Source organism: Oncorhynchus nerka, linkage group LG9a, assembly GCF_034236695.1.
Source record: "Oncorhynchus nerka isolate Pitt River linkage group LG9a, Oner_Uvic_2.0, whole genome shotgun sequence".
NCBI lineage: Eukaryota > Metazoa > Chordata > Actinopteri > Salmoniformes > Salmonidae > Oncorhynchus > Oncorhynchus nerka.
Genome location: NC_088404.1, coordinates 6,050,775 through 6,069,070, shown reverse-complemented (window position 1 = coordinate 6,069,070; position 18,296 = coordinate 6,050,775). Strand labels below are relative to the sequence as shown.

At 47.1% G+C, this 18,296-nt stretch overlaps 1 protein-coding gene across 1 annotated transcript in view; it reads left to right on the top strand.

Moving 5' to 3' along the window:
* LOC115124974 (CTD small phosphatase-like protein 2-A) overlaps positions 1-18,296 on the top strand; it is a 49,041-nt gene that overhangs the window by 15,401 nt on the left and 15,344 nt on the right. The window contains exons 9-12 of the mRNA XM_065022253.1: positions 976-1,038; positions 1,682-1,761; positions 2,012-2,138; positions 3,912-4,007. Of these exons, the coding sequence (XP_064878325.1) occupies positions 976-1,038; positions 1,682-1,761; positions 2,012-2,138; positions 3,912-4,007 (366 nt within the window). The remainder of the gene's footprint in view (positions 1-975; positions 1,039-1,681; positions 1,762-2,011; positions 2,139-3,911; positions 4,008-18,296) is intronic.

Genomic DNA, 18,296 nt, shown 5'->3' with positions numbered 1-18,296 from the left:
CCCTTTCTCTCTAACATGTTCTGACAGAATGGGAACTTTTTTAAAATGTTATTTTTCTCTCTTTCCCTCAGTGATGTTAATAAGGCTAATTCAAGTTTCAGAAGTCTGTAATCGTCAAGGTGATTGAGAAAGGGCTGTTTCTCAATACGTCTTTCCTTGATTCCTTGTGTCCTCACTTTCTTCTCAAACCTTATTGTAAAGAGACTATCCAACGTCTTTTCCCCGTGGGTTTGCTCTTACATGTACGGTATTTAGAGTGGACATGAGGACTCTAGAAAAGACATTTAGAAAAAGCCGTAGGTTTTATGTGCTTGTCATGGAAAACGCCTCTCTTTTCAGTGAGTACGTTTACACGCACAGGAAATAATTCGATATTAAACTGTTTACGACAGTAGGCAGATGAGGCAATAGTCATGTAAACACCTTGCTTTGTTTATCTTAATCGGCGTAAAGTCAAAATCAAAGTAAGCATACGAGGATTAAATTATTATTATTATTTTTTTTAAATGCATTTTTTCCGGAGCAATCTTTTATGAATTATTAGGTCAGTCGGCGTTCCAGCGGTGTATTTGATCTGTACGTGTGCTAGCACCAGCCGAGAGCCTCGCTCTGTAGCGCGAGGTGAAGTGAGTTCGGAATCAACTGAATGAAATACGTCTTGGAAGTGGTTTTCACCTAACTTCATATGTCCGATACTCAGAATCAAATATGATGCTTCCCAAAGAATAACATGGTCGCTGTGATAAAATAAAGTGTTCTAACTTACAATTTATCAAGAGTCCCGTCAGGTAGCCCTGATTTTCAGATGTGTTCATTTTAACAGGATTATTAGGGAAATAAATGTTTTTTAAATCGAACCGTTATATTTATCTGACTATGCACAATGTATTCATTATTGTGTGCGTGTGTAACCGTAGTCCGTGAAGAGCAGTTGGATATATTTCCATTTCCTGTTATTTTCCCTCTTCTCTGCAGGTGTACGTGCGGTTGAGGCCGTTTTTCAGAGAGTTCCTGGAGCGCATGTCTCAAATTTACGAGGTGAGGTTCTACGTGTCTTTTTAAAAATAAATGTTAGTCATTTACTCTCTCTAATCCAGAGACACTACAGTAGTGAGTCATTTAGCAGACTCTCTGATCCAGAGCCACTACAGTAGTGAGTCATTTAGCAGACTCTCTAATCCAGAGACACTACAGTAGTGAGTCATTTATCAGACTCTCTGATCCAGAGCCACTACAGTAGTGAGTCATTTAGCAGACTCTCTGATCCAGAGTCACTACAGTAGTGAGTCATTCAACAGACTCTTATCAGACTCTCTCATCCAGAGTCACTACAGTAGTGAGTCATTTAGCAGACTCTCTTATCAGACTCTCTAATCCAGAGACACTACAGTAGTGAGTCATTTAATTAACAGACTCTCTGATCCAGAGACACTACAGTAGTGAGTCATTTAACAGACTCTATGATCCAGTAGTGAGTGCATACATCTTCATACTGGTCCCCCGTGGGGAATCGAACCCACAACCCTGGTGTTACAAGCACCATCCTCTACCAACTGAGCTAAACGGGACCACTGATCTCTGTAGACTTCACTGGGACAAAGAATCGGGGAAATGCCATTTCAGATCATAAAAGTGTTATGCTGTTTGTTTCATTTCTTTCCCCCCTTCGATTCATTCACAGATCATTCTGTTCACTGCCTCTAAGAAGGTGTATGCAGACAAGCTGCTCAACATCCTGGACCCCAAGAAACAGTTGGTCAGGTCAGTGAAGGAACAACCTTATCGCTTATTGAATGATTACGACCGACCAAGTTTCACCGTGGATTGCGTCCCAAACGGAACCCTACGTAGCGCACAACTTTTTTAATTTTATTTTTTAGATCAGAGCCCTAACGTAGGGAATAAGGTGCCATTTTGGGAACACAGTGGTAGAGAAAGGTTGAGCTAATTTCCAATTAAACGGCTACACTAGACTTTTAATCGTTGTTGTTTTTTCTTCTACCTCCTACAGACATCGGTTGTTCCGTGAGCACTGTGTATGTGTTCAAGGAAACTACATCAAGGACTTAAACATTCTGGGAAGAGATCTTTCTAAGACTGTAATAATAGACAATTCACCTCAAGCCTTCGCCTATCAGGTACGCCGGTCATACCTTTCACAGTACAGCTACTACATATAGCCCACAGGAATCGCACACACACTTTGTGTCTGTATATATATATATATATATACACAGTGGGGCAAAAAAGTATTTAGTCAGCCACCAATTGTGCAAGTTTTCCCACATAAAAAGATGAGAGGCCTGTAATTTTCATCACAGGTACACTTCAACTATGACAGACAAAATGTAAGAAAAAATCCAGAAAATCACATAGTAGGATTTTTATGAATTTATTTGCAAATTATGGTGGAAAAAGAAGTATTTGGTCAATAACAAAAGTTTCTCAATACTTTGTTATATACCCTTTGTTGGCAATGACAGAGGTCAAACTTTTCTGTAAGTCTTCACAAGGTTTTCACACACTGTTGCTGGTATTTTGGCCCATTCCTCCATGCAGATCTCCTCTAGAGCAGTGATGTTTTTGGGGCTGTTGCTGGGCAACACGGATTTTCAACTCCCTCCAAAGATTTTCTATGGGGTTGAGATCTGGAGACTGGCTAGGCCACTCCAGGACCTGGGATCATTGTCATGCTGAAAGACCCAGCCACGTTTCATCTTCAATGCCCTTGCTGATGGAAAGCGGTTTTCACTCAAAATCTCACGATACATGGCCCCATTCATTCTTTCCTTTACACGGATCAGTCGTCCTGGTCCCTTTGCAGAAAAACATCCCCAAAGCATGATGTCTCCACCCCCATGCTTCACAATAGAAATTGTGTTCTTTGGATGCATCTCAGCATTCTTTGTCCTCCAAACACGACGAGTTGAGTTTTTACCAAAAAGTTATATTTTGGTTTCATCTGACCATATGTCATTCTCCAAATCTTTTTCTGGATCATCCAAATGCTCTCTAGCAAACTTCAGACGGGCCTGGACATGTACTGGCTTAAGCAGGGGGACACATCTGGCACTGCAGGATTTGAGTCCCTGGCGGCGTAGTGTGTTACTGATGGTAGGCTTTGTTACTTTGGTCCCAGCTCTCTGCAGGTCATTCACTAGGTCCCCCCGTGTGGTTTTGGGATTTTTGCTCACCTTTCTTGTGATCATTTTGACCCCACGGGGTGAGATCTTGCGTGGAGCCCCAGATCGAGGGAGATTATCAGTGGTCTTGTATGTCTTCCATTTCCTAATAATTGCTCCCACAGTTGATTTCTTCAAACCAAGCTGCTTATCTATTGCAGATTCAGTCTTCCCAGCCGAGTGCAGGTCTACAATTTTGTTTTTGGTGTCCTTTGACAGCTCTTTGGTCATGGCCATAGTGGAGTTTGGAGTGTGACTGTTTGAGGTTGTGGACAGGTGTCTTTTATACTGATAACAAGTTCAAACAGGTGCCATTAATACAGGTAATGAGTGGAGGACAGAGGAGCCTCTTAAAGAAGAAGTTACAGGTCTGTGAGAGCGAGAAATATTGCTTGTTTGTAGGTGACCAAATACTTATTTTCCACCATAATTCTACAATGTGATTTTATGGATTTTTTTCTTTTCATTTTGTCTGTCATCGTTGAAGTGTACCTATGATGAAAATTACAGGCCTCTCATCTTTTTAAGTGGGAGAACTTGCACAATTGGTGGCTGACTAAATACTTTTTTGCCCCACTGTGTGTGTGTGTGTGTGTGTGTGTGTGTGTGTGTGTGTGTGTGTGTATACACACAGTAAGTCGTTGGATAAAAGTATCAGCAAAGTCTCTCATAATTACATTTTAGTGTGATATCGCAATTCAAAAACCTCCTTTTTGTTCTCAATCACAGCTTTCCAATGGGATTCCCATCGAGAGCTGGTTCATGGACAGGAATGATACCGAGCTCCTCAAGCTGGTTCCTTTCTTAGAGAAGCTGGTGGAGATGGTATGTAGTCATTCTGAAACAAATGTGTTCAAACCTCCTACCTTTTATATATTCACTCAAACATTTTCCCTGTCTCTCTGTAGAGCCTGTAGAATGGGTCTCTGTAGGGCCTGTAGAAAGGGTCTCTGTAATGGGTCTCTATCGGGCCTGTAGAATGGGTCTCTGTAATGGGTCTCTGTAGGGCCTGTAGAATGGGTCTCTGTAATGGGTCTCTGTAATGGGTCTCTGTAATGGGTCTCTGTAATGGGTCTCTATAGAGCCTGTAGAATGGGTCTCTGTAATGGGTCTCTGTAATGGGTCTCTGTAATGGGTCTCTATAGGGCCTGTAGAATGGGTCTCTGTAATGGGTCTCTGTAGGGCCTGTAGAATGGGTCTCTGTAATGGGTCTCTGCAATGGGTCTCTATAATGGGTCTCTATAGGGCCTGTAGAATGGGTCTCTGCAATGGGTCTCTGCAATGGGTCTCTGCAATGGGTCTCTGCAATGGGTCTCTGTAATGGGTCTCTGTAATGGGTCTCTGTAATAGGGCCTGTAAAATGGGTCTCTGTAATAGGGCCTGTAGAATGGGTCTCTGTAATGGGTCTCTGTAATGGGTCTCTGTAGAGCCTGTAGAATGGGTTTCTGTAATGGGTTTCTGTAATGGGTCTCTGTAATGGGTCTCTGTAATGGGTCTCTGTAGGGCCTGTAGAATGGGTCTCTGTAATGGGTCTCTATAGAGCCTGTAGAATGGGTCTCTGTAGGGCCTGTAGAATGGGTCTCTGTAATGGGTCTCTGTAGGGCCTGTAGAATGGGTCTCTGTAATGGGTCTCTGTAATGGGTCTCTGTAGGGCCTGTAGAATGGGTCTCTGTAATGGGTCTCTATAGGGCCTGTATAATGGGTCAATGTAATGGGTCTCTGTCGGGCCTGTAGAATGGGTCTCTGTAATGGGTCTCTATAGGGCCTGTAGAATGGGTCTCTGTAATGGGTCTCTGTAGGGCCTGTAAAATGGGTCTCTGTAATAGGGCCTGTAGAATGGGTCTCTGTAATGGGTCTCTGTAGAGCCTGTAGAATGGGTCTCTGTAATAGGGCCTGTAGAATGGGTCTCTGTAATGGGTCTCTGTAATAGGTCTCTGTAGGGCCTGTAGAATGGGTCTCTGTAATGGGTCTCTGTAATGGGTCTCTGTAATGGGTCTCTGCAATGGGTCTCTATAGAGCCTGTAGAATGGGTCTATGTAATGGGTCTCTGTAATGGGTCTCTGTAGGGCCTGTAAAATGGGTCTCTGTAATAGGGCCTGTAGAATGGGTCTCTGTAATGGGTCTCTATAGAGCCTGTAGAATGGGTCTCTGTAATGGGTCTCTGTAATGGGTCTCTGTAGGGCCTGTATAATGGGTCTCTGTAATGGGTCTCTATCGGGCCTGTAGAATGGGTCTCTGTAATGGGTCTCTGTAATGGGTCTCTGTAGGGCCTGTAGAATGGGTCTCTGTAATGGGTCTCTATAGAGCCTGTAGAATGGGTCTCTGTAATGGGTCTCTGTAATGGGTCTCTGTAATGGGTCTCTGTAGGGCCTGTAGAATGGGTCTCTGTAATGGGTCTCTGTAATGGGTCTCTGTAGGGCCTGTAGAATGGGTCTCTGTAATGGGTCTCTGTAATGGGTCTCTGTAATGGGTCTCTGTAGGGCCTGTAAAATGGGTCTCTGTAATAGGGCCTGTAGAATGGGTCTCTATAGGGCCTGTAGAATGGGTCTCTGTAATGGGTCTCTGTAATGGGTCTCTGTAATGGGTCTCTGTAATGGGTCTCTATAGAGCCTGTAGAATGGGTCTCTGTAATGGGTCTCTGTAATGGGTCTCTATAGGGCCTGTAGAATGGGTCTCTGTAATGGGTCTCTGTAGGGCCTGTAGAATGGGTCTCTGCAATGGGTCTCTATAATGGGTCTCTATAGGGCCTGTAGAATGGGTCTCTGCAATGGGTCTCTGCAATGGGTCTCTGTAATGGGTCTCTGTAATAGGGCCTGTAAAATGGGTCTCTGTAATAGGGCCTGTAGAATGGGTCTCTGTAATGGGTCTCTGTAATGGGTCTCTGTAGAGCCTGTAGAATGGGTCTCTGTAATGGGTCTCTGTAATGGGTCTCTGTAATGGGTCTCTGTAGGGCCTGTAGAATGGGTCTCTGTAATGGGTCTCTATAGAGCCTGTAGAATGGGTCTCTGTAGGGCCTGTAGAATGGGTCTCTGTAATGGGTCTCTGTAGGGCCTGTAGAATGGGTCTCTGTAATGGGTCTCTATAGGGCCTGTATAATGGGTCAATGTAATGGGTCTCTGTCGGGCCTGTAGAATGGGTCTCTGTAATGGGTCTCTATAGGGCCTGTAGAATGGGTCTCTGTAATGGGTCTCTGTAATGGGTCTCTGTAATGGGTCTCTGTAGGGCCTGTAAAATGGGTCTCTGTAATAGGGCCTGTAGAATGGGTCTCTGTAATGGGTCTCTGTAATGGGTCTCTGTAGAGCCTGTAGAATGGGTCTCTGTAATAGGGCCTGTAGAATGGGTCTCTGTAATGGGTCTCTGTAATAGGTCTCTGTAGGGCCTGTAGAATGGGTCTCTGTAATGGGTCTCTGTAATGGGTCTCTGTAATGGGTCTCTGCAATGGGTCTCTATAGAGCCTGTAGAATGGGTCTCTGTAATGGGTCTCTGTAATGGGTCTCTGTAATAGGGCCTGTAGAATGGGTCTCTGTAATGGGTCTCTGTAATGGGTCTCTGTAGAGCCTGTAGAATGGGTCTCTGTAATAGGGCCTGTAGAATGGGTCTCTGTAATAGGTCTCTGTAGGGCCTGTAGAATGGGTCTCTGTAATGGGTCTCTGTAATGGGTCTCTGTAATGGGTCTCTGCAATGGGTCTCTATAGAGCCTGTAGAATGGGTCTCTGTAATGGGTCTCTGTAGGGCCTGTAGAATGGGTCTCTGTAATGGGTCTCTGTAATGGGTCTCTATCGGGCCTGTAGAATGGGTCTCTGTAATGGGTCTCTGTAGGGCCTGTAGAATGGGTCTCTGCAATGGGTCTCTGTAATGGGTCTCTATAGGGCCTGTAGAATGGGTCTCTGTAATGGGTCTCTGTAATGGGTCTCTGCAATGGGTCTCTGTAATGGGTCTCTGCAATGGGTCTCTATAGGGCCTGTAGAATGGGTCTCTGTAATGGGTCTCTGCAATGGGTCTCTATAGGGCCTGTAGAATGGGTCTCTGTAATGGGTCTCTGTAATGGGTCTCTGCAATGGGTCTCTGTAATGGGTCTCTGTAGGGCCTGTAGAATGGGTCTCTGTAATGGGTCTCTGTAATGGGTCTCTGCAATGGGTCTCTGCAATGGGTCTCTGCAATGGGTCTCTGCAATGGGTCTCTGCAATGGGTCTCTGTAATGGGTCTCTGTAGGGCCTGTAGAATGGGTCTCTGTAATGGGTCTCTGTAATGGGTCTCTGTAGGGCCTGTAGAATGGGTCTCTGTAATGGGTCTCTATAGAGCCTGTAGAATGGGTCTCTGTAATGGGTCTCTGTAATGGGTCTCTGTAGGGCCTGTAGAATGGGTCTCTGTAATGGGTCTCTATAGGGCCTGTAGAATGGGTCTCTATAGGGCCTGTAGAATGGGTCTCTGTAATGGGTCTCTGTAATGGGTCTCTGTAGGGCCTGTAGAATGGGTCTCTGTAATGGGTCTCTGTAATGGGTCTCTGTAATGGGTCTCTGTAGAGCCTGTAGAATGGGTCTCTGTAATGGGTCTCTGTAATGGGTCTCTGCAATGGGTCTCTGCAATGGGTCTCTATAGAGCCTGTAGAATGGGTCTCTGTAATGGGTCTCTGTAATGGGTCTCTGTAATGGGTCTCTGCAATGGGTCTCTGCAATGGGTCTCTATAGAGCCTGTAGAATGGGTCTCTGTATTGGGTCTCTGTAATGGGTCTCTGTAATGGGTCTCTGTAGGGCCTGTAGAATGGGTCTCTGTAATGGGTCTCTATAGAGCCTGTAGAATGGGTCTCTGTAATGGGTCTCTGTAGAGCCTGTAGAATGGGTCTCTGTAATGGGTCTCTGTAATGGGTCTCTGTAGGGCCTGTAGAATGGGTCTCTGTAATGGGTCTCTATAGAGCCTGTAGAATGGGTCTCTGTAATGGGTCTCTGTAATGGGTCTCTGTAGGGCCTGTAGAATGGGTCTCTGTAATGGGTCTCTATAGAGCCTGTAGAATGGGTCTCTGTAATGGGTCTCTGTAATGGGTCTCTGTAGGGCCTGTATAATGGGTCTCTGTAATGGGTCTCTGTAGGGCCTGTAGAATGGGTCTCTGTAATGGGTCTCTGTAATGGGTCTCTGTAGGGCCTGTATAATGGGTCTCTGTAATGGGTCTCTATCGGGCCTGTAGAATGGGTCTCTGTAATGGGTCTCTGTAATGGGTCTCTGTAGGGCCTGTAGAATGGGTCTCTGTAATGGGTCTCTATAGAGCCTGTAGAATGGGTCTCTGTAATGGGTCTCTGTAATGGGTCTCCGTAGGGCCTGTAGAATGGGTCTCTGTAATGGGTCTCTGTAATGGGTCTCTGTAGGGCCTGTAGAATGGGTCTCTGTAGGGCCTGTAAAATGGGTCTCTGTAATAGGGCCTGTAGAATGGGTCTCTGTAATGGGTCTCTATAGGGCCTGTAGAATGGGTCTCTGTAATGGGTCTCTGTAATGGGTCTCTGCAATGGGTCTCTATAGAGCCTGTAGAATGGGTCTCTGTAATGGGTCTCTGTAATGGGTCTCTGTAGGGCCTGTAGAATGGGTCTCTGTAATGGGTCTCTATAGAGCCTGTAGAATGGGTCTCTGTAATGGGTCTCTATAGGGCCTGTAGAATGGGTCTCTGTAATGGGTCTCTGTAATGGGTCTCTGTAATGGGTCTCTGTAGGGCCTGTAAAATGGGTCTCTGTAATAGGGCCTGTAGAATGGGTCTCTGTAATGGGTCTCTGTAATGGGTCTCTGTAGAGCCTGTAGAATGGGTCTCTGTAATAGGGCCTGTAGAATGGGTCTCTGTAATGGGTCTCTGTAATAGGTCTCTGTAGGGCCTGTAGAATGGGTCTCTGTAATGGGTCTCTGTAATGGGTCTCTGTAATGGGTCTCTGCAATGGGTCTCTATAGAGCCTGTAGAATGGGTCTCTGTAATGGGTCTCTGTAATGGGTCTCTGTAATAGGGCCTGTAGAATGGGTCTCTGTAATGGGTCTCTGTAGAGCCTGTAGAATGGGTCTCTGTAATAGGTCCTGTAGAATGGGTCTCTGTAATGGGTCTCTGTAATAGGTCTCTGTAGGGCCTGTAGAATGGGTCTCTGTAATGGGTCTCTGTAATGGGTCTCTGTAATGGGTCTCTGCAATGGGTCTCTGCAATGGGTCTCTATAGAGCCTGTAGAATGGGTCTCTGTAATGGGTCTCTGTAATGGGTCTCTGTAGGGCCTGTAGAATGGGTCTCTGTAATGGGTCTCTGTAATGGGTCTCTGCAATGGGTCTCTGTAATGGGTCTCTGCAATGGGTCTCTATAGGGCCTGTAGAATGGGTCTCTGTAATGGGTCTCTGCAATGGGTCTCTATAGGGCCTGTAGAATGGGTCTCTGTAATGGGTCTCTGTAATGGGTCTCTATCGGGCCTGTAGAATGGGTCTCTGTAATGGGTCTCTGCAATGGGTCTCTATAGGGCCTGTAGAATGGGTCTCTGTAATGGGTCTCTGCAATGGGTCTCTGCAATGGGTCTCTGCAATGGGTCTCTGTAATGGGTCTCTGTAGGGCCTGTGAATGGGTCTCTGTAGGGTCTCTGTAAATGGGTCTCTGTAGGGTCTCTGTATGGGTCTCTGTAATGGGTCTCTATAGGGCCTGTAGAATGGGTCTCTGTAATGGGTCTCTGTAATGGGTCTCTGTAGGGCCTGTAGAATGGGTCTCTGTAATGGGTCTCTATAGGGCCTGTAGAATGGGTCTCTGTAGAATGGGTCTCTGTAATGGGTCTCTGTAATGGGTCTCTGGGCCTGTAGAATGGGTCTCTGTAATGGGTCTCTGTAATGGGTCTCTGTAATGGGTCTCTGTAATGGGTCTCTGTAGGGCCTGTAGAATGGGTCTATGTAATGGGTCTCTGTAAGGCCTCTGAATGGGTCTCTAATGGGTCTCTAGAGCCTGTAGAATGGGTCTCTGTAATGGGTCTCTGTAATGGGTCTCTGTAATGGGTCTCTGCAATGGGTCTCTGTAATGGGTCTCTGTAGAGCCTGTAGAATGGGTCTCTGTAATGGGTCTCTGTAATGGGTCTCTGTAATGGGTCTCTGTAGGGCCTGTAGAATGGGTCTCTGTAATGGGTCTCTATAGAGCCTGGGTCTCTGTAATGGGTCTCTGTAGAGCCTGTAGAATGGGTCTCTGTAATGGGTCTCTGTAATGGGTCTCTGTAGGGCCTGTAGAATGGGTCTCTGTAATGGGTCTCTATAGAGCCTGTAGAATGGGTCTCTGTAATGGGTCTCTGTAATGGGTCTCTGTAGGGCCTGTAGAATGGGTCTCTGTAATGGGTCTCTATAGGTCTCCTGTAGAATGGGTCTCTGTAATGGGTCTCTGTAATGGGTCTCTGTAGGGCCTGTAGAATGGGTCTCTGTAATGGGTCTCTGTAGGGCCTGTAGAATGGGTCTCTGTAATGGGTCTCTGTAATGGGTCTCTGTAGGGCCTGTATAATGGGTCTCTGTAATGGGTCTCTATCGGGCCTGTAGAATGGGTCTCTGTAATGGGTCTCTGTAATGGGTCTCTGTAATGGGTCTCTGTAGGGCCTGTAGAATGGGTCTCTGTAATGGGTCTCTATAGAGCCTGTAGAATGGGTCTCTGTAATGGGTCTCTGTAATGGGTCTCTGTAGGGCCTGTAGAATGGGTCTCTGTAATGGGTCTCTGTAATGGGTCTCTGTAGGGCCTGTAGAATGGGTCTCTGTAGGGCCTGTAAAATGGGTCTCTTGTAGGGCCTGTAGAATGGGTCTCTGTAATGGGTCTCTATAGGGCCTGTAGAATGGGTCTCTGTAATGGGTCTCTGTAATGGGTCTCTGTAATGGGTCTCTATAGAGCCTGTAGAATGGGTCTCTGTAATGGGTCTCTGTAATGGGTCTCTGTAGGGCCTGTAGAATGGGTCTCTGTAATGGGTCTCTATAGAGCCTGTAGAATGGGTCTCTGTAATGGGTCTCTATAGGGCCTGTAGAATGGGTCTCTGTAATGGGTCTCTGTAATGGGTCTCTGTAATGGGTCTCTGTAGGGCCTGTAAAATGGGTCTCTGTAATGGGTCTCTGTAATGGGTCTCTGTAATGGGTCTCTGTAGAGCCTGTAGAATGGGTCTCTGTAATAGGGCCTGTAGAATGGGTCTCTGTAATGGGTCTCTGTAATAGGTCTCTGTAGGGCCTGTAGAATGGGTCTCTGTAATGGGTCTCTGTAATGGGTCTCTGTAATGGGTCTCTGCAATGGGTCTCTATAGAGCCTGTAGAATGGGTCTCTGTAATGGGTCTCTGTAATGGGTCTCTGTAATAGGGCCTGTAGAATGGGTCTCTGTAATGGGTCTCTGTAGAGCCTGTAGAATGGGTCTCTGTAATAGGTCCTGTAGAATGGGTCTCTGTAATGGGTCTCTGTAATAGGGTCTCTGTAGGGCCTGTAATGGGTCTCTGTAATGGGCCTGTAATGGGTCTCTGTAATGGGTCTCTGCAATGGGTCTCTGCAATGGGTCTCTATAGAGCCTGTAGAATGGGTCTCTGTAATGGGTCTCTGTAATGGGTCTCTGTAGGGCCTGTAGAATGGGTCTCTGTAATGGGTCTCTGTAATGGGTCTCTGCAATGGGTCTCTGTAAATGGGTCTCTGTAATGGGTCTCTATAGGGCCTGTAGAATGGGTCTCTGTAATGGGTCTCTGCAATGGGTCTCTATAGGGCCTGTAGAATGGGTCTCTGTAATGGGTCTCTGTAAGAATGGGTCTCTGTAATGGGTCTCTGTGTAGAATGGGTCTCTGTAATGGGTCTCTGTAATGGGTCTCTATAGGGCCTGTAGAATGGGTCTCTGTAATGGGTCTCTGTAATGGGTCTCTGTGGGTCTCTGCAATGGGTCTCTGTAATGGGTCTCTATAGGGCCTGTAGAATGGGTCTCTGTAATGGGTCTCTGTAATGGGTCTCTGTAATGGGTCTCTGTAATGGGTCTCTGTAATGGGTCTCTGTAATAGGTCTCTGTAGAATGGGTCTCTGTAATGGGTCTCTGTAATGGGTCTCTGTAATGGGTCTCTGTAGGGCCTGTAGAATGGGTCTCTGTAATGGGTCTCTGTAATGGGTCCTGTAGAATGGGTCTCTGTAATGGGTCCTGTAGAATGGGTCTCTGTAATGGGTCTCTGTAATGGGTCTCTGTAGGGCCTGTAGAATGGGTCTCTGTAATGGGTCTCTGTAATGGGCTCTGTAATGGGTCTCTGTAATGGGTCTCTGTAGAGCCTGTAGAATGGGTCTCTGTAATGGGTCTCTGTAGAGCCTGTAGAATGGGTCTCTGTAATGGGTCTCTGTAATGGGTCTCTGCCTGTAGAATGGGTCTCTGTAATGGGTCTCTATAGGGCCTGTAGAATGGGTCTCTGTAATGGGTCTCTGTAAATGGGTCTCTATAGAGCCTGTAGAATGGGTCTCTGTATTGGGTCTCTGTAATGGGTCTCTGTAATGGGTCTCTGTAGGGCCTGTAGAATGGGTCTCTGTAATGGGTCTCTATAGAGCCTGTAGAATGGGTCTCTGTAATGGGTCTCTGTAATGGGTCTCTGTAGAGCCTGTAGAATGGGTCTCTGTAATGGGTCTCTGTAATGGGTCTCTGTAGGGCCTGTAGAATGGGTCTCTGTAATGGGTCTCTATAGAGCCTGTAGAATGGGTCTCTGTAATGGGTCTCTGTAGGGTCTCTGTAGAGCCTGGAATGGGTCTCTGTAATGGGTCTCTGTAAAATGGGTCTCTATAGAGCCTGTAGAATGGGTCTCTGTAGATGTAGAATGAGTCTCTGTAATGGGTCTCTGTAGGGTCTCTGTATGTATAATGGGTCTCTGTAATGGGTCTCTATAGGGCCTGTAGAATGGGTCTCTGTAATGGGTCTCTGTAATGGGTCTCTGTAGGGCCTGTAGAATGGGTCTCTGTAATGGGTCTCTGTAATGGGCCTGTAGGGCCTGTAGAATGGGTCTCTGTAATGGGTCTCTGTAGGGCCTGTAGAATGGGTCTCTGTAATGGGTCTCTGTAATGGGTCTCTGTAGGGCCTGTAGAATGGGTCTCTGTAATGGGTCTCTATAGGGCCTGTAGAATGGGTCTCTGTAATGGGTCTCTGTAATGGGTCTCTGTAATGGGTCTCTGTAGGGCCTGTAGAATGGGTCTCTGTAATGGGTCTCTAGGGCCTGTAGAATGGGTCTCTGTAATGGGTCTCTGTAATGGGTCTCTAAAATGGGTCCTGTAATGGGTCTCTGTAATGGGTCTCTGCCTGTAGAATGGGTCTCTGTAATGGGTCTGTAGAATGGGTCTCTAATGGGTCTCTGTAATGGGTCTCTGTAATGAATGGGTCTCTGTAATGGGTCTCTGTAATGGGTCTCTGTAATGGGTCTCTGTAATGGGTCTCTGTAATGGGTCTCTATAGAGCCTGTAGAATGGGTCTCTGTAATGGGTCTCTGTAATGGGTCTCTGTAGGGCCTGTAGAATGGGTCTCTGTAATGGGTCTGTAATGGGTCTCTATCGGGCCTGTAGAGCCTGTAGAATGGGTCTCTGTAATGGGTCTCTGTAGGGCCTGTAGAATGGGTCTCTGTAATGGGTCTCTGTAGGGCCTGTAGAATGGGTCTCTGTAATGGGTCTCTGTAGGGCCTGTAGAATGGGTCTCTGTAATGGGTCTCTGTAATGGGTCTCTATAGGGCCTGTAGAATGGGTCTCTGTAATGGGTCTCTGTAATGGGTCTCTGTAATGGGTCTCTATAGAGCCTGTAGAATGGGTCTCTGTAATGGGTCTCTGTAATGGGTCTCTGTAATGGGTCTCTATAGGGCCTGTAGAATGGGTCTCTGTAGGGCCTGTAGAATGGGTCTCTGCAATGGGTCTCTGTAATGGGTCTCTATAGGGCCTGTAGAATGGGTCTCTGTAATGGGTCTCTGTAATGGGTTTCTGCAATGGGTCTCTGTAATGGGTCTCTGCAATGGGTCTCTATAGGGCCTGTAGAATGGGTCTCTGTAATGGGTCTCTGCAATGGGTCTCTATAGGGCCTGTAGAATGGGTCTCTGTAATGGGTCTCTGTAATGGGTCTCTGCAATGGGTCTCTGTAATGGGTCTCTGTAGGGCCTGTAGAATGGGTCTCTGTAATGGGTCTCTGTAATGGGTCTCTGTAATGGGTCTCTGCAATGGGTCTCTGCAATGGGTCTCTGTAATGGGTCTCTGTAATGGGTCTCTGTAGGGCCTGTAGAATGGGTCTCTATAGAGCCTGTAGAATGGGTCTCTGTAATGGGTCTCTGTAATGGGTCTCTGTAATGGGTCTCTGTAGGGCCTGTATAATGGGTCTCTGTAATGGGTCTCTGTAGGGCCTGTAGAATGGGTCTCTGTAATGGGTCTCTGTAGGGCCTGTAGAATGGGTCTCTGTAATGGGTCTCTGTAGGGCCTGTAGAATGGGTCTCTGTAATGGGTCTCTGTAATGGGTCTCTCTGTAGGGCCTGTAGAATGGGTCTCTGTAATGGGTCTCTGGGCCTAATGGGTCTCTGTAATGGGTCTCTGTAATGGGTCTCTATAGGGCCTGTAGAATGGGTCTCTGTAATGGGTCTCTGTAATGGGTCTCTATAGAGCCTGTAGAATGGGTCTCTGTAATGGGTCTCTGTAATGGGTCTCTGTAGGGCCTGTAGAATGGGTCTCTGTAATGGGTCTCTGTAGGGCCTGTAGAATGGGTCTCTGTAATGGGTCTCTGTAATGGGTCTCTGTAATGGGTCTCTGTAGGGCCTGTAAAATGGGTCTCTGTAATAGGGCCTGTAGAATGGGTCTCTGTAATGGGTCTCTGTAATGGGTCTCTGTAGGGCCTGTAAAATGGGTCTCTGTAATAGGGCCTGTAGAATGGGTCTCTGTAATGGGTCTCTGTAATGGGTCTCTGTAATGGGTCTCTGTAGGGCCTGTAGAATGGGTCTCTGTAATGGGCTCTGTAGAATGGGTCTCTGTAGGGCCTGTAGAATGGGTCTCTGTAATGGGTCTCTGTCGGGCCTGTAAAATGGGTCTCTGTAATGGGTCTCTGTAATGGGTCTCTGTAGGGCCTGTAGAATGGGTCTCTGTAATGGGTCTCTGTAATGGGTCTCTGTAGGGCCTGTAGAATGGCCCCTGAGCCTGTAGAATGGGTCTCTGTAATGGGTCTCTGTAATGGGTCTCTGTAATGGGTCTCTGTAGGGCCTGTAGAATGGGTCTCTGTAATGGGTCTCTGAGCCTAGAATGGGTCTCTGTAATGGGTCTCTGTAATGGGTCTCTGTAGGGCCTGTAAAATGGGTCTCTGTAAATGGGTCTCTGTAGGGCCTGTAGAATGGGTCTCTGTAATGGGTCTCTGTAATGGGTCTCTGTAATGGGTCTCTGTAATGGGTCTCTGTAGGGCCTGTAGAATGGGTCTCTGTAATGGGTCTCTGTAGGGCCTGTAGAATGGGTCTCTGTAATGGGTCTCTGTAATGGGTCTCTGTAATGGGCCTCTAGAATGGGTCTCTGTAATGGGTCTCTGTATAGGGCCTGTAGAATGGGTCTCTGTAATGGGTCTCTGTAATGGGTCTCTGTAGGGCCTCTGTAATGGGTCTCTGTAATGGGTCTCTGTAATAGGGCCTGTGTGTCTCTGAATGGGTCTCTGTAATGGGTCTCTGTAATGGGTCTCTGTAGGGCCTGTAGAATGGGTCTCTGTAGGGCCTGTAAAATGGGTCTCTGTAATAGGGCCTGTAGAATGGGTCTCTGTAATGGGTCTCTGTAATAGGTCTCTGTAGGGCCTGTAGAATGGGTCTCTGTAATGGGTCTCTGTAGGGCCTGTAGAATGGGTCTCTGTAATGGGTCTCTGTAATGGGTCTCTGCAATGGGTCTCTATAGAGCCTGTAGAATGGGTCTCTGTAATGGGTCTCTGTAATGGGTCTCTGTAGGGCCTGTAGAATGGGTCTCTGTAATGGGTCTCTATCGGGCCTGTAGAATGGGTCTCTGTAATGGGTCTCTGTAGGGCCTGTAGAATGGGTCTCTGTAATGGGTCTCTGTAGGGCCTGTAGAATGGGTCTCTGTAATGGGTCTCTATAGAGCCTGTAGAATGGGTCTCTGTAATGAGTCTCTGTAATGGGTCTCTGTAGGGCCTGTAGAATGGGTCTCTGTAATGGGTCTCTGTAGGGCCTGTAGAATGGGTCTCTGTAATGGGTCTCTTGTAGGGCCTGTATGGGTCTCTGTAATGGGTCTCTGTAGGGCCTGTAGAATGGGTCTCTGTAATGGGTCTATGGGTCTCTGGGGTCCTGTAGAATGGGTCTCTGTAATGGGTCTCTGTAATGGGTCTCTGTAATGGGTCTCTGTAATGGGTCTCTATAGGGCCTGTAGAATGGGTCTCTGTAATGGGTCTCTATGGGTCTCTGTAATGGGTCTCTGTAAATGGGTCTCTGTAATGGGTCCTGTAGAGGTCTCTGTAGAATGGGTCTCTGTAATAGGGCCTGTAGAATGGGTCTCTGTAATGGGTCTCTGTAATAGGTCTCTGTAGGGCCTGTAGAATGGGTCTCTGTAATGGGTCTCTGTAATGGGTCTCTGTAATGGGTCTCTGTAATGGGTCTCTGCAATGGGTCTCTATAGAGCCTGTAGAATGGGTCTCTGTAATGGGTCTCTGTAATGGGTCTCTGTAATAGGGCCTGTAGAATGGGTCTCTGTAATGGGTCTCTGTAATGGGTCTCTGCCTGTAGAATGGGTCTCTGTAATAGGGCCTCTCTGTAATGGGTCTCTGTAATAGGTCTCTGTAGGGCCTGTAGAATGGGTCTCTGTAATGGGTCTCTGTAATGGGTCTCTGCAATGGGTCTCTATAGAGCCTGTAGAATGGGTCTCTGTAATGGGTCTCTGTAATGGGTCTCTGTAGGGCCTGTAGAATGGGTCTCTGTAATGGGTCTCTGTAATGGGTCTCTATCGGGCCTGTAGAATGGGTCTCTGTAATGGGTCTCTGTAGGGCCTGTAGAATGGGTCTCTGCAATGGGTCTCTGTAATGGGTCTCTATAGGGCCTGTAGAATGGGTCTCTGTAATGGGTCTCTGTAATGGGTCTCTGCAATGGGTCTCTGTAATGGGTCTCTGCAATGGGTCTCTATAGGGCCTGTAGAATGGGTCTCTGTAATGGGTCTCTGCAATGGGTCTCTATAGGGCCTGTAGAATGGGTCTCTGTAATGGGTCTCTGTAATGGGTCTCTGCAATGGGTCTCTGTAGGGCCTGTAGAATGGGTCTCTGTAATGGGTCTGTAATGGGTCTCTGCAATGGGTCTCTGCAATGGGTCTCTGCAATGGGTCTCTGTAATGGGTCTCTGTAATGGGTCTCTGTAATGGGTCTCTGTAGGGCCTGTAGAATGGGTCTCTGTAATGGGTCTCTGTAATGGGTCTCTGTAGGGCCTGTAGAATGGGTCTCTGTAATGGGTCTCTATAGAGCCTGTAGAATGGGTCTCTGTAATGGGTCTCTGTAATGGGTCTCTGTAGGGCCTGTAGAATGGGTCTCTGTAATGGGTCTCTATAGGGCCTGTAGAATGGGTCTCTATAGGGCCTGTAGAATGGGTCTCTGTAATGGGTCTCTGTAATGGGTCTCTGTAATGGGTCTCTGTAGAGCCTGTAGAATGGGTCTATGTAATGGGTCTCTGTAATGGGTCTCTGCAATGGGTCTCTGCAATGGGTCTCTATAGAGCCTGTAGAATGGGTCTCTGTAATGGGTCTCTGTAATGGGTCTCTGCAATGGGTCTCTGCAATGGGTCTCTATAGAGCCTGTAGAATGGGTCTCTGTATTGGGTCTCTGTAATGGGTCTCTGTAATGGGTCTCTGTAATGGGTCTCTGTAGGGCCTGTAGAATGGGTCTCTGTAATGGGTCTCTATAGAGCCTGTAGAATGGGTCTCTGTAATGGGTCTCTGTAATGGGTCTCTGTAGAGCCTGTAGAATGGGTCTCTGTAATGGGTCTCTGTAATGGGTCTCTGTAGGGCCTGTAGAATGGGTCTCTGTAATGGGTCTCTATAGAGCCTGTATAATGGGTCTCTGTAATGGGTCTCTGTAATGGGTCTCTGTAGAGCCTGTAGAATGGGTCTCTGTAATGGGTCTCTGTAATGGGTCTCTGTAGGGCCTGTAGAATGGGTCTCTGTAATGG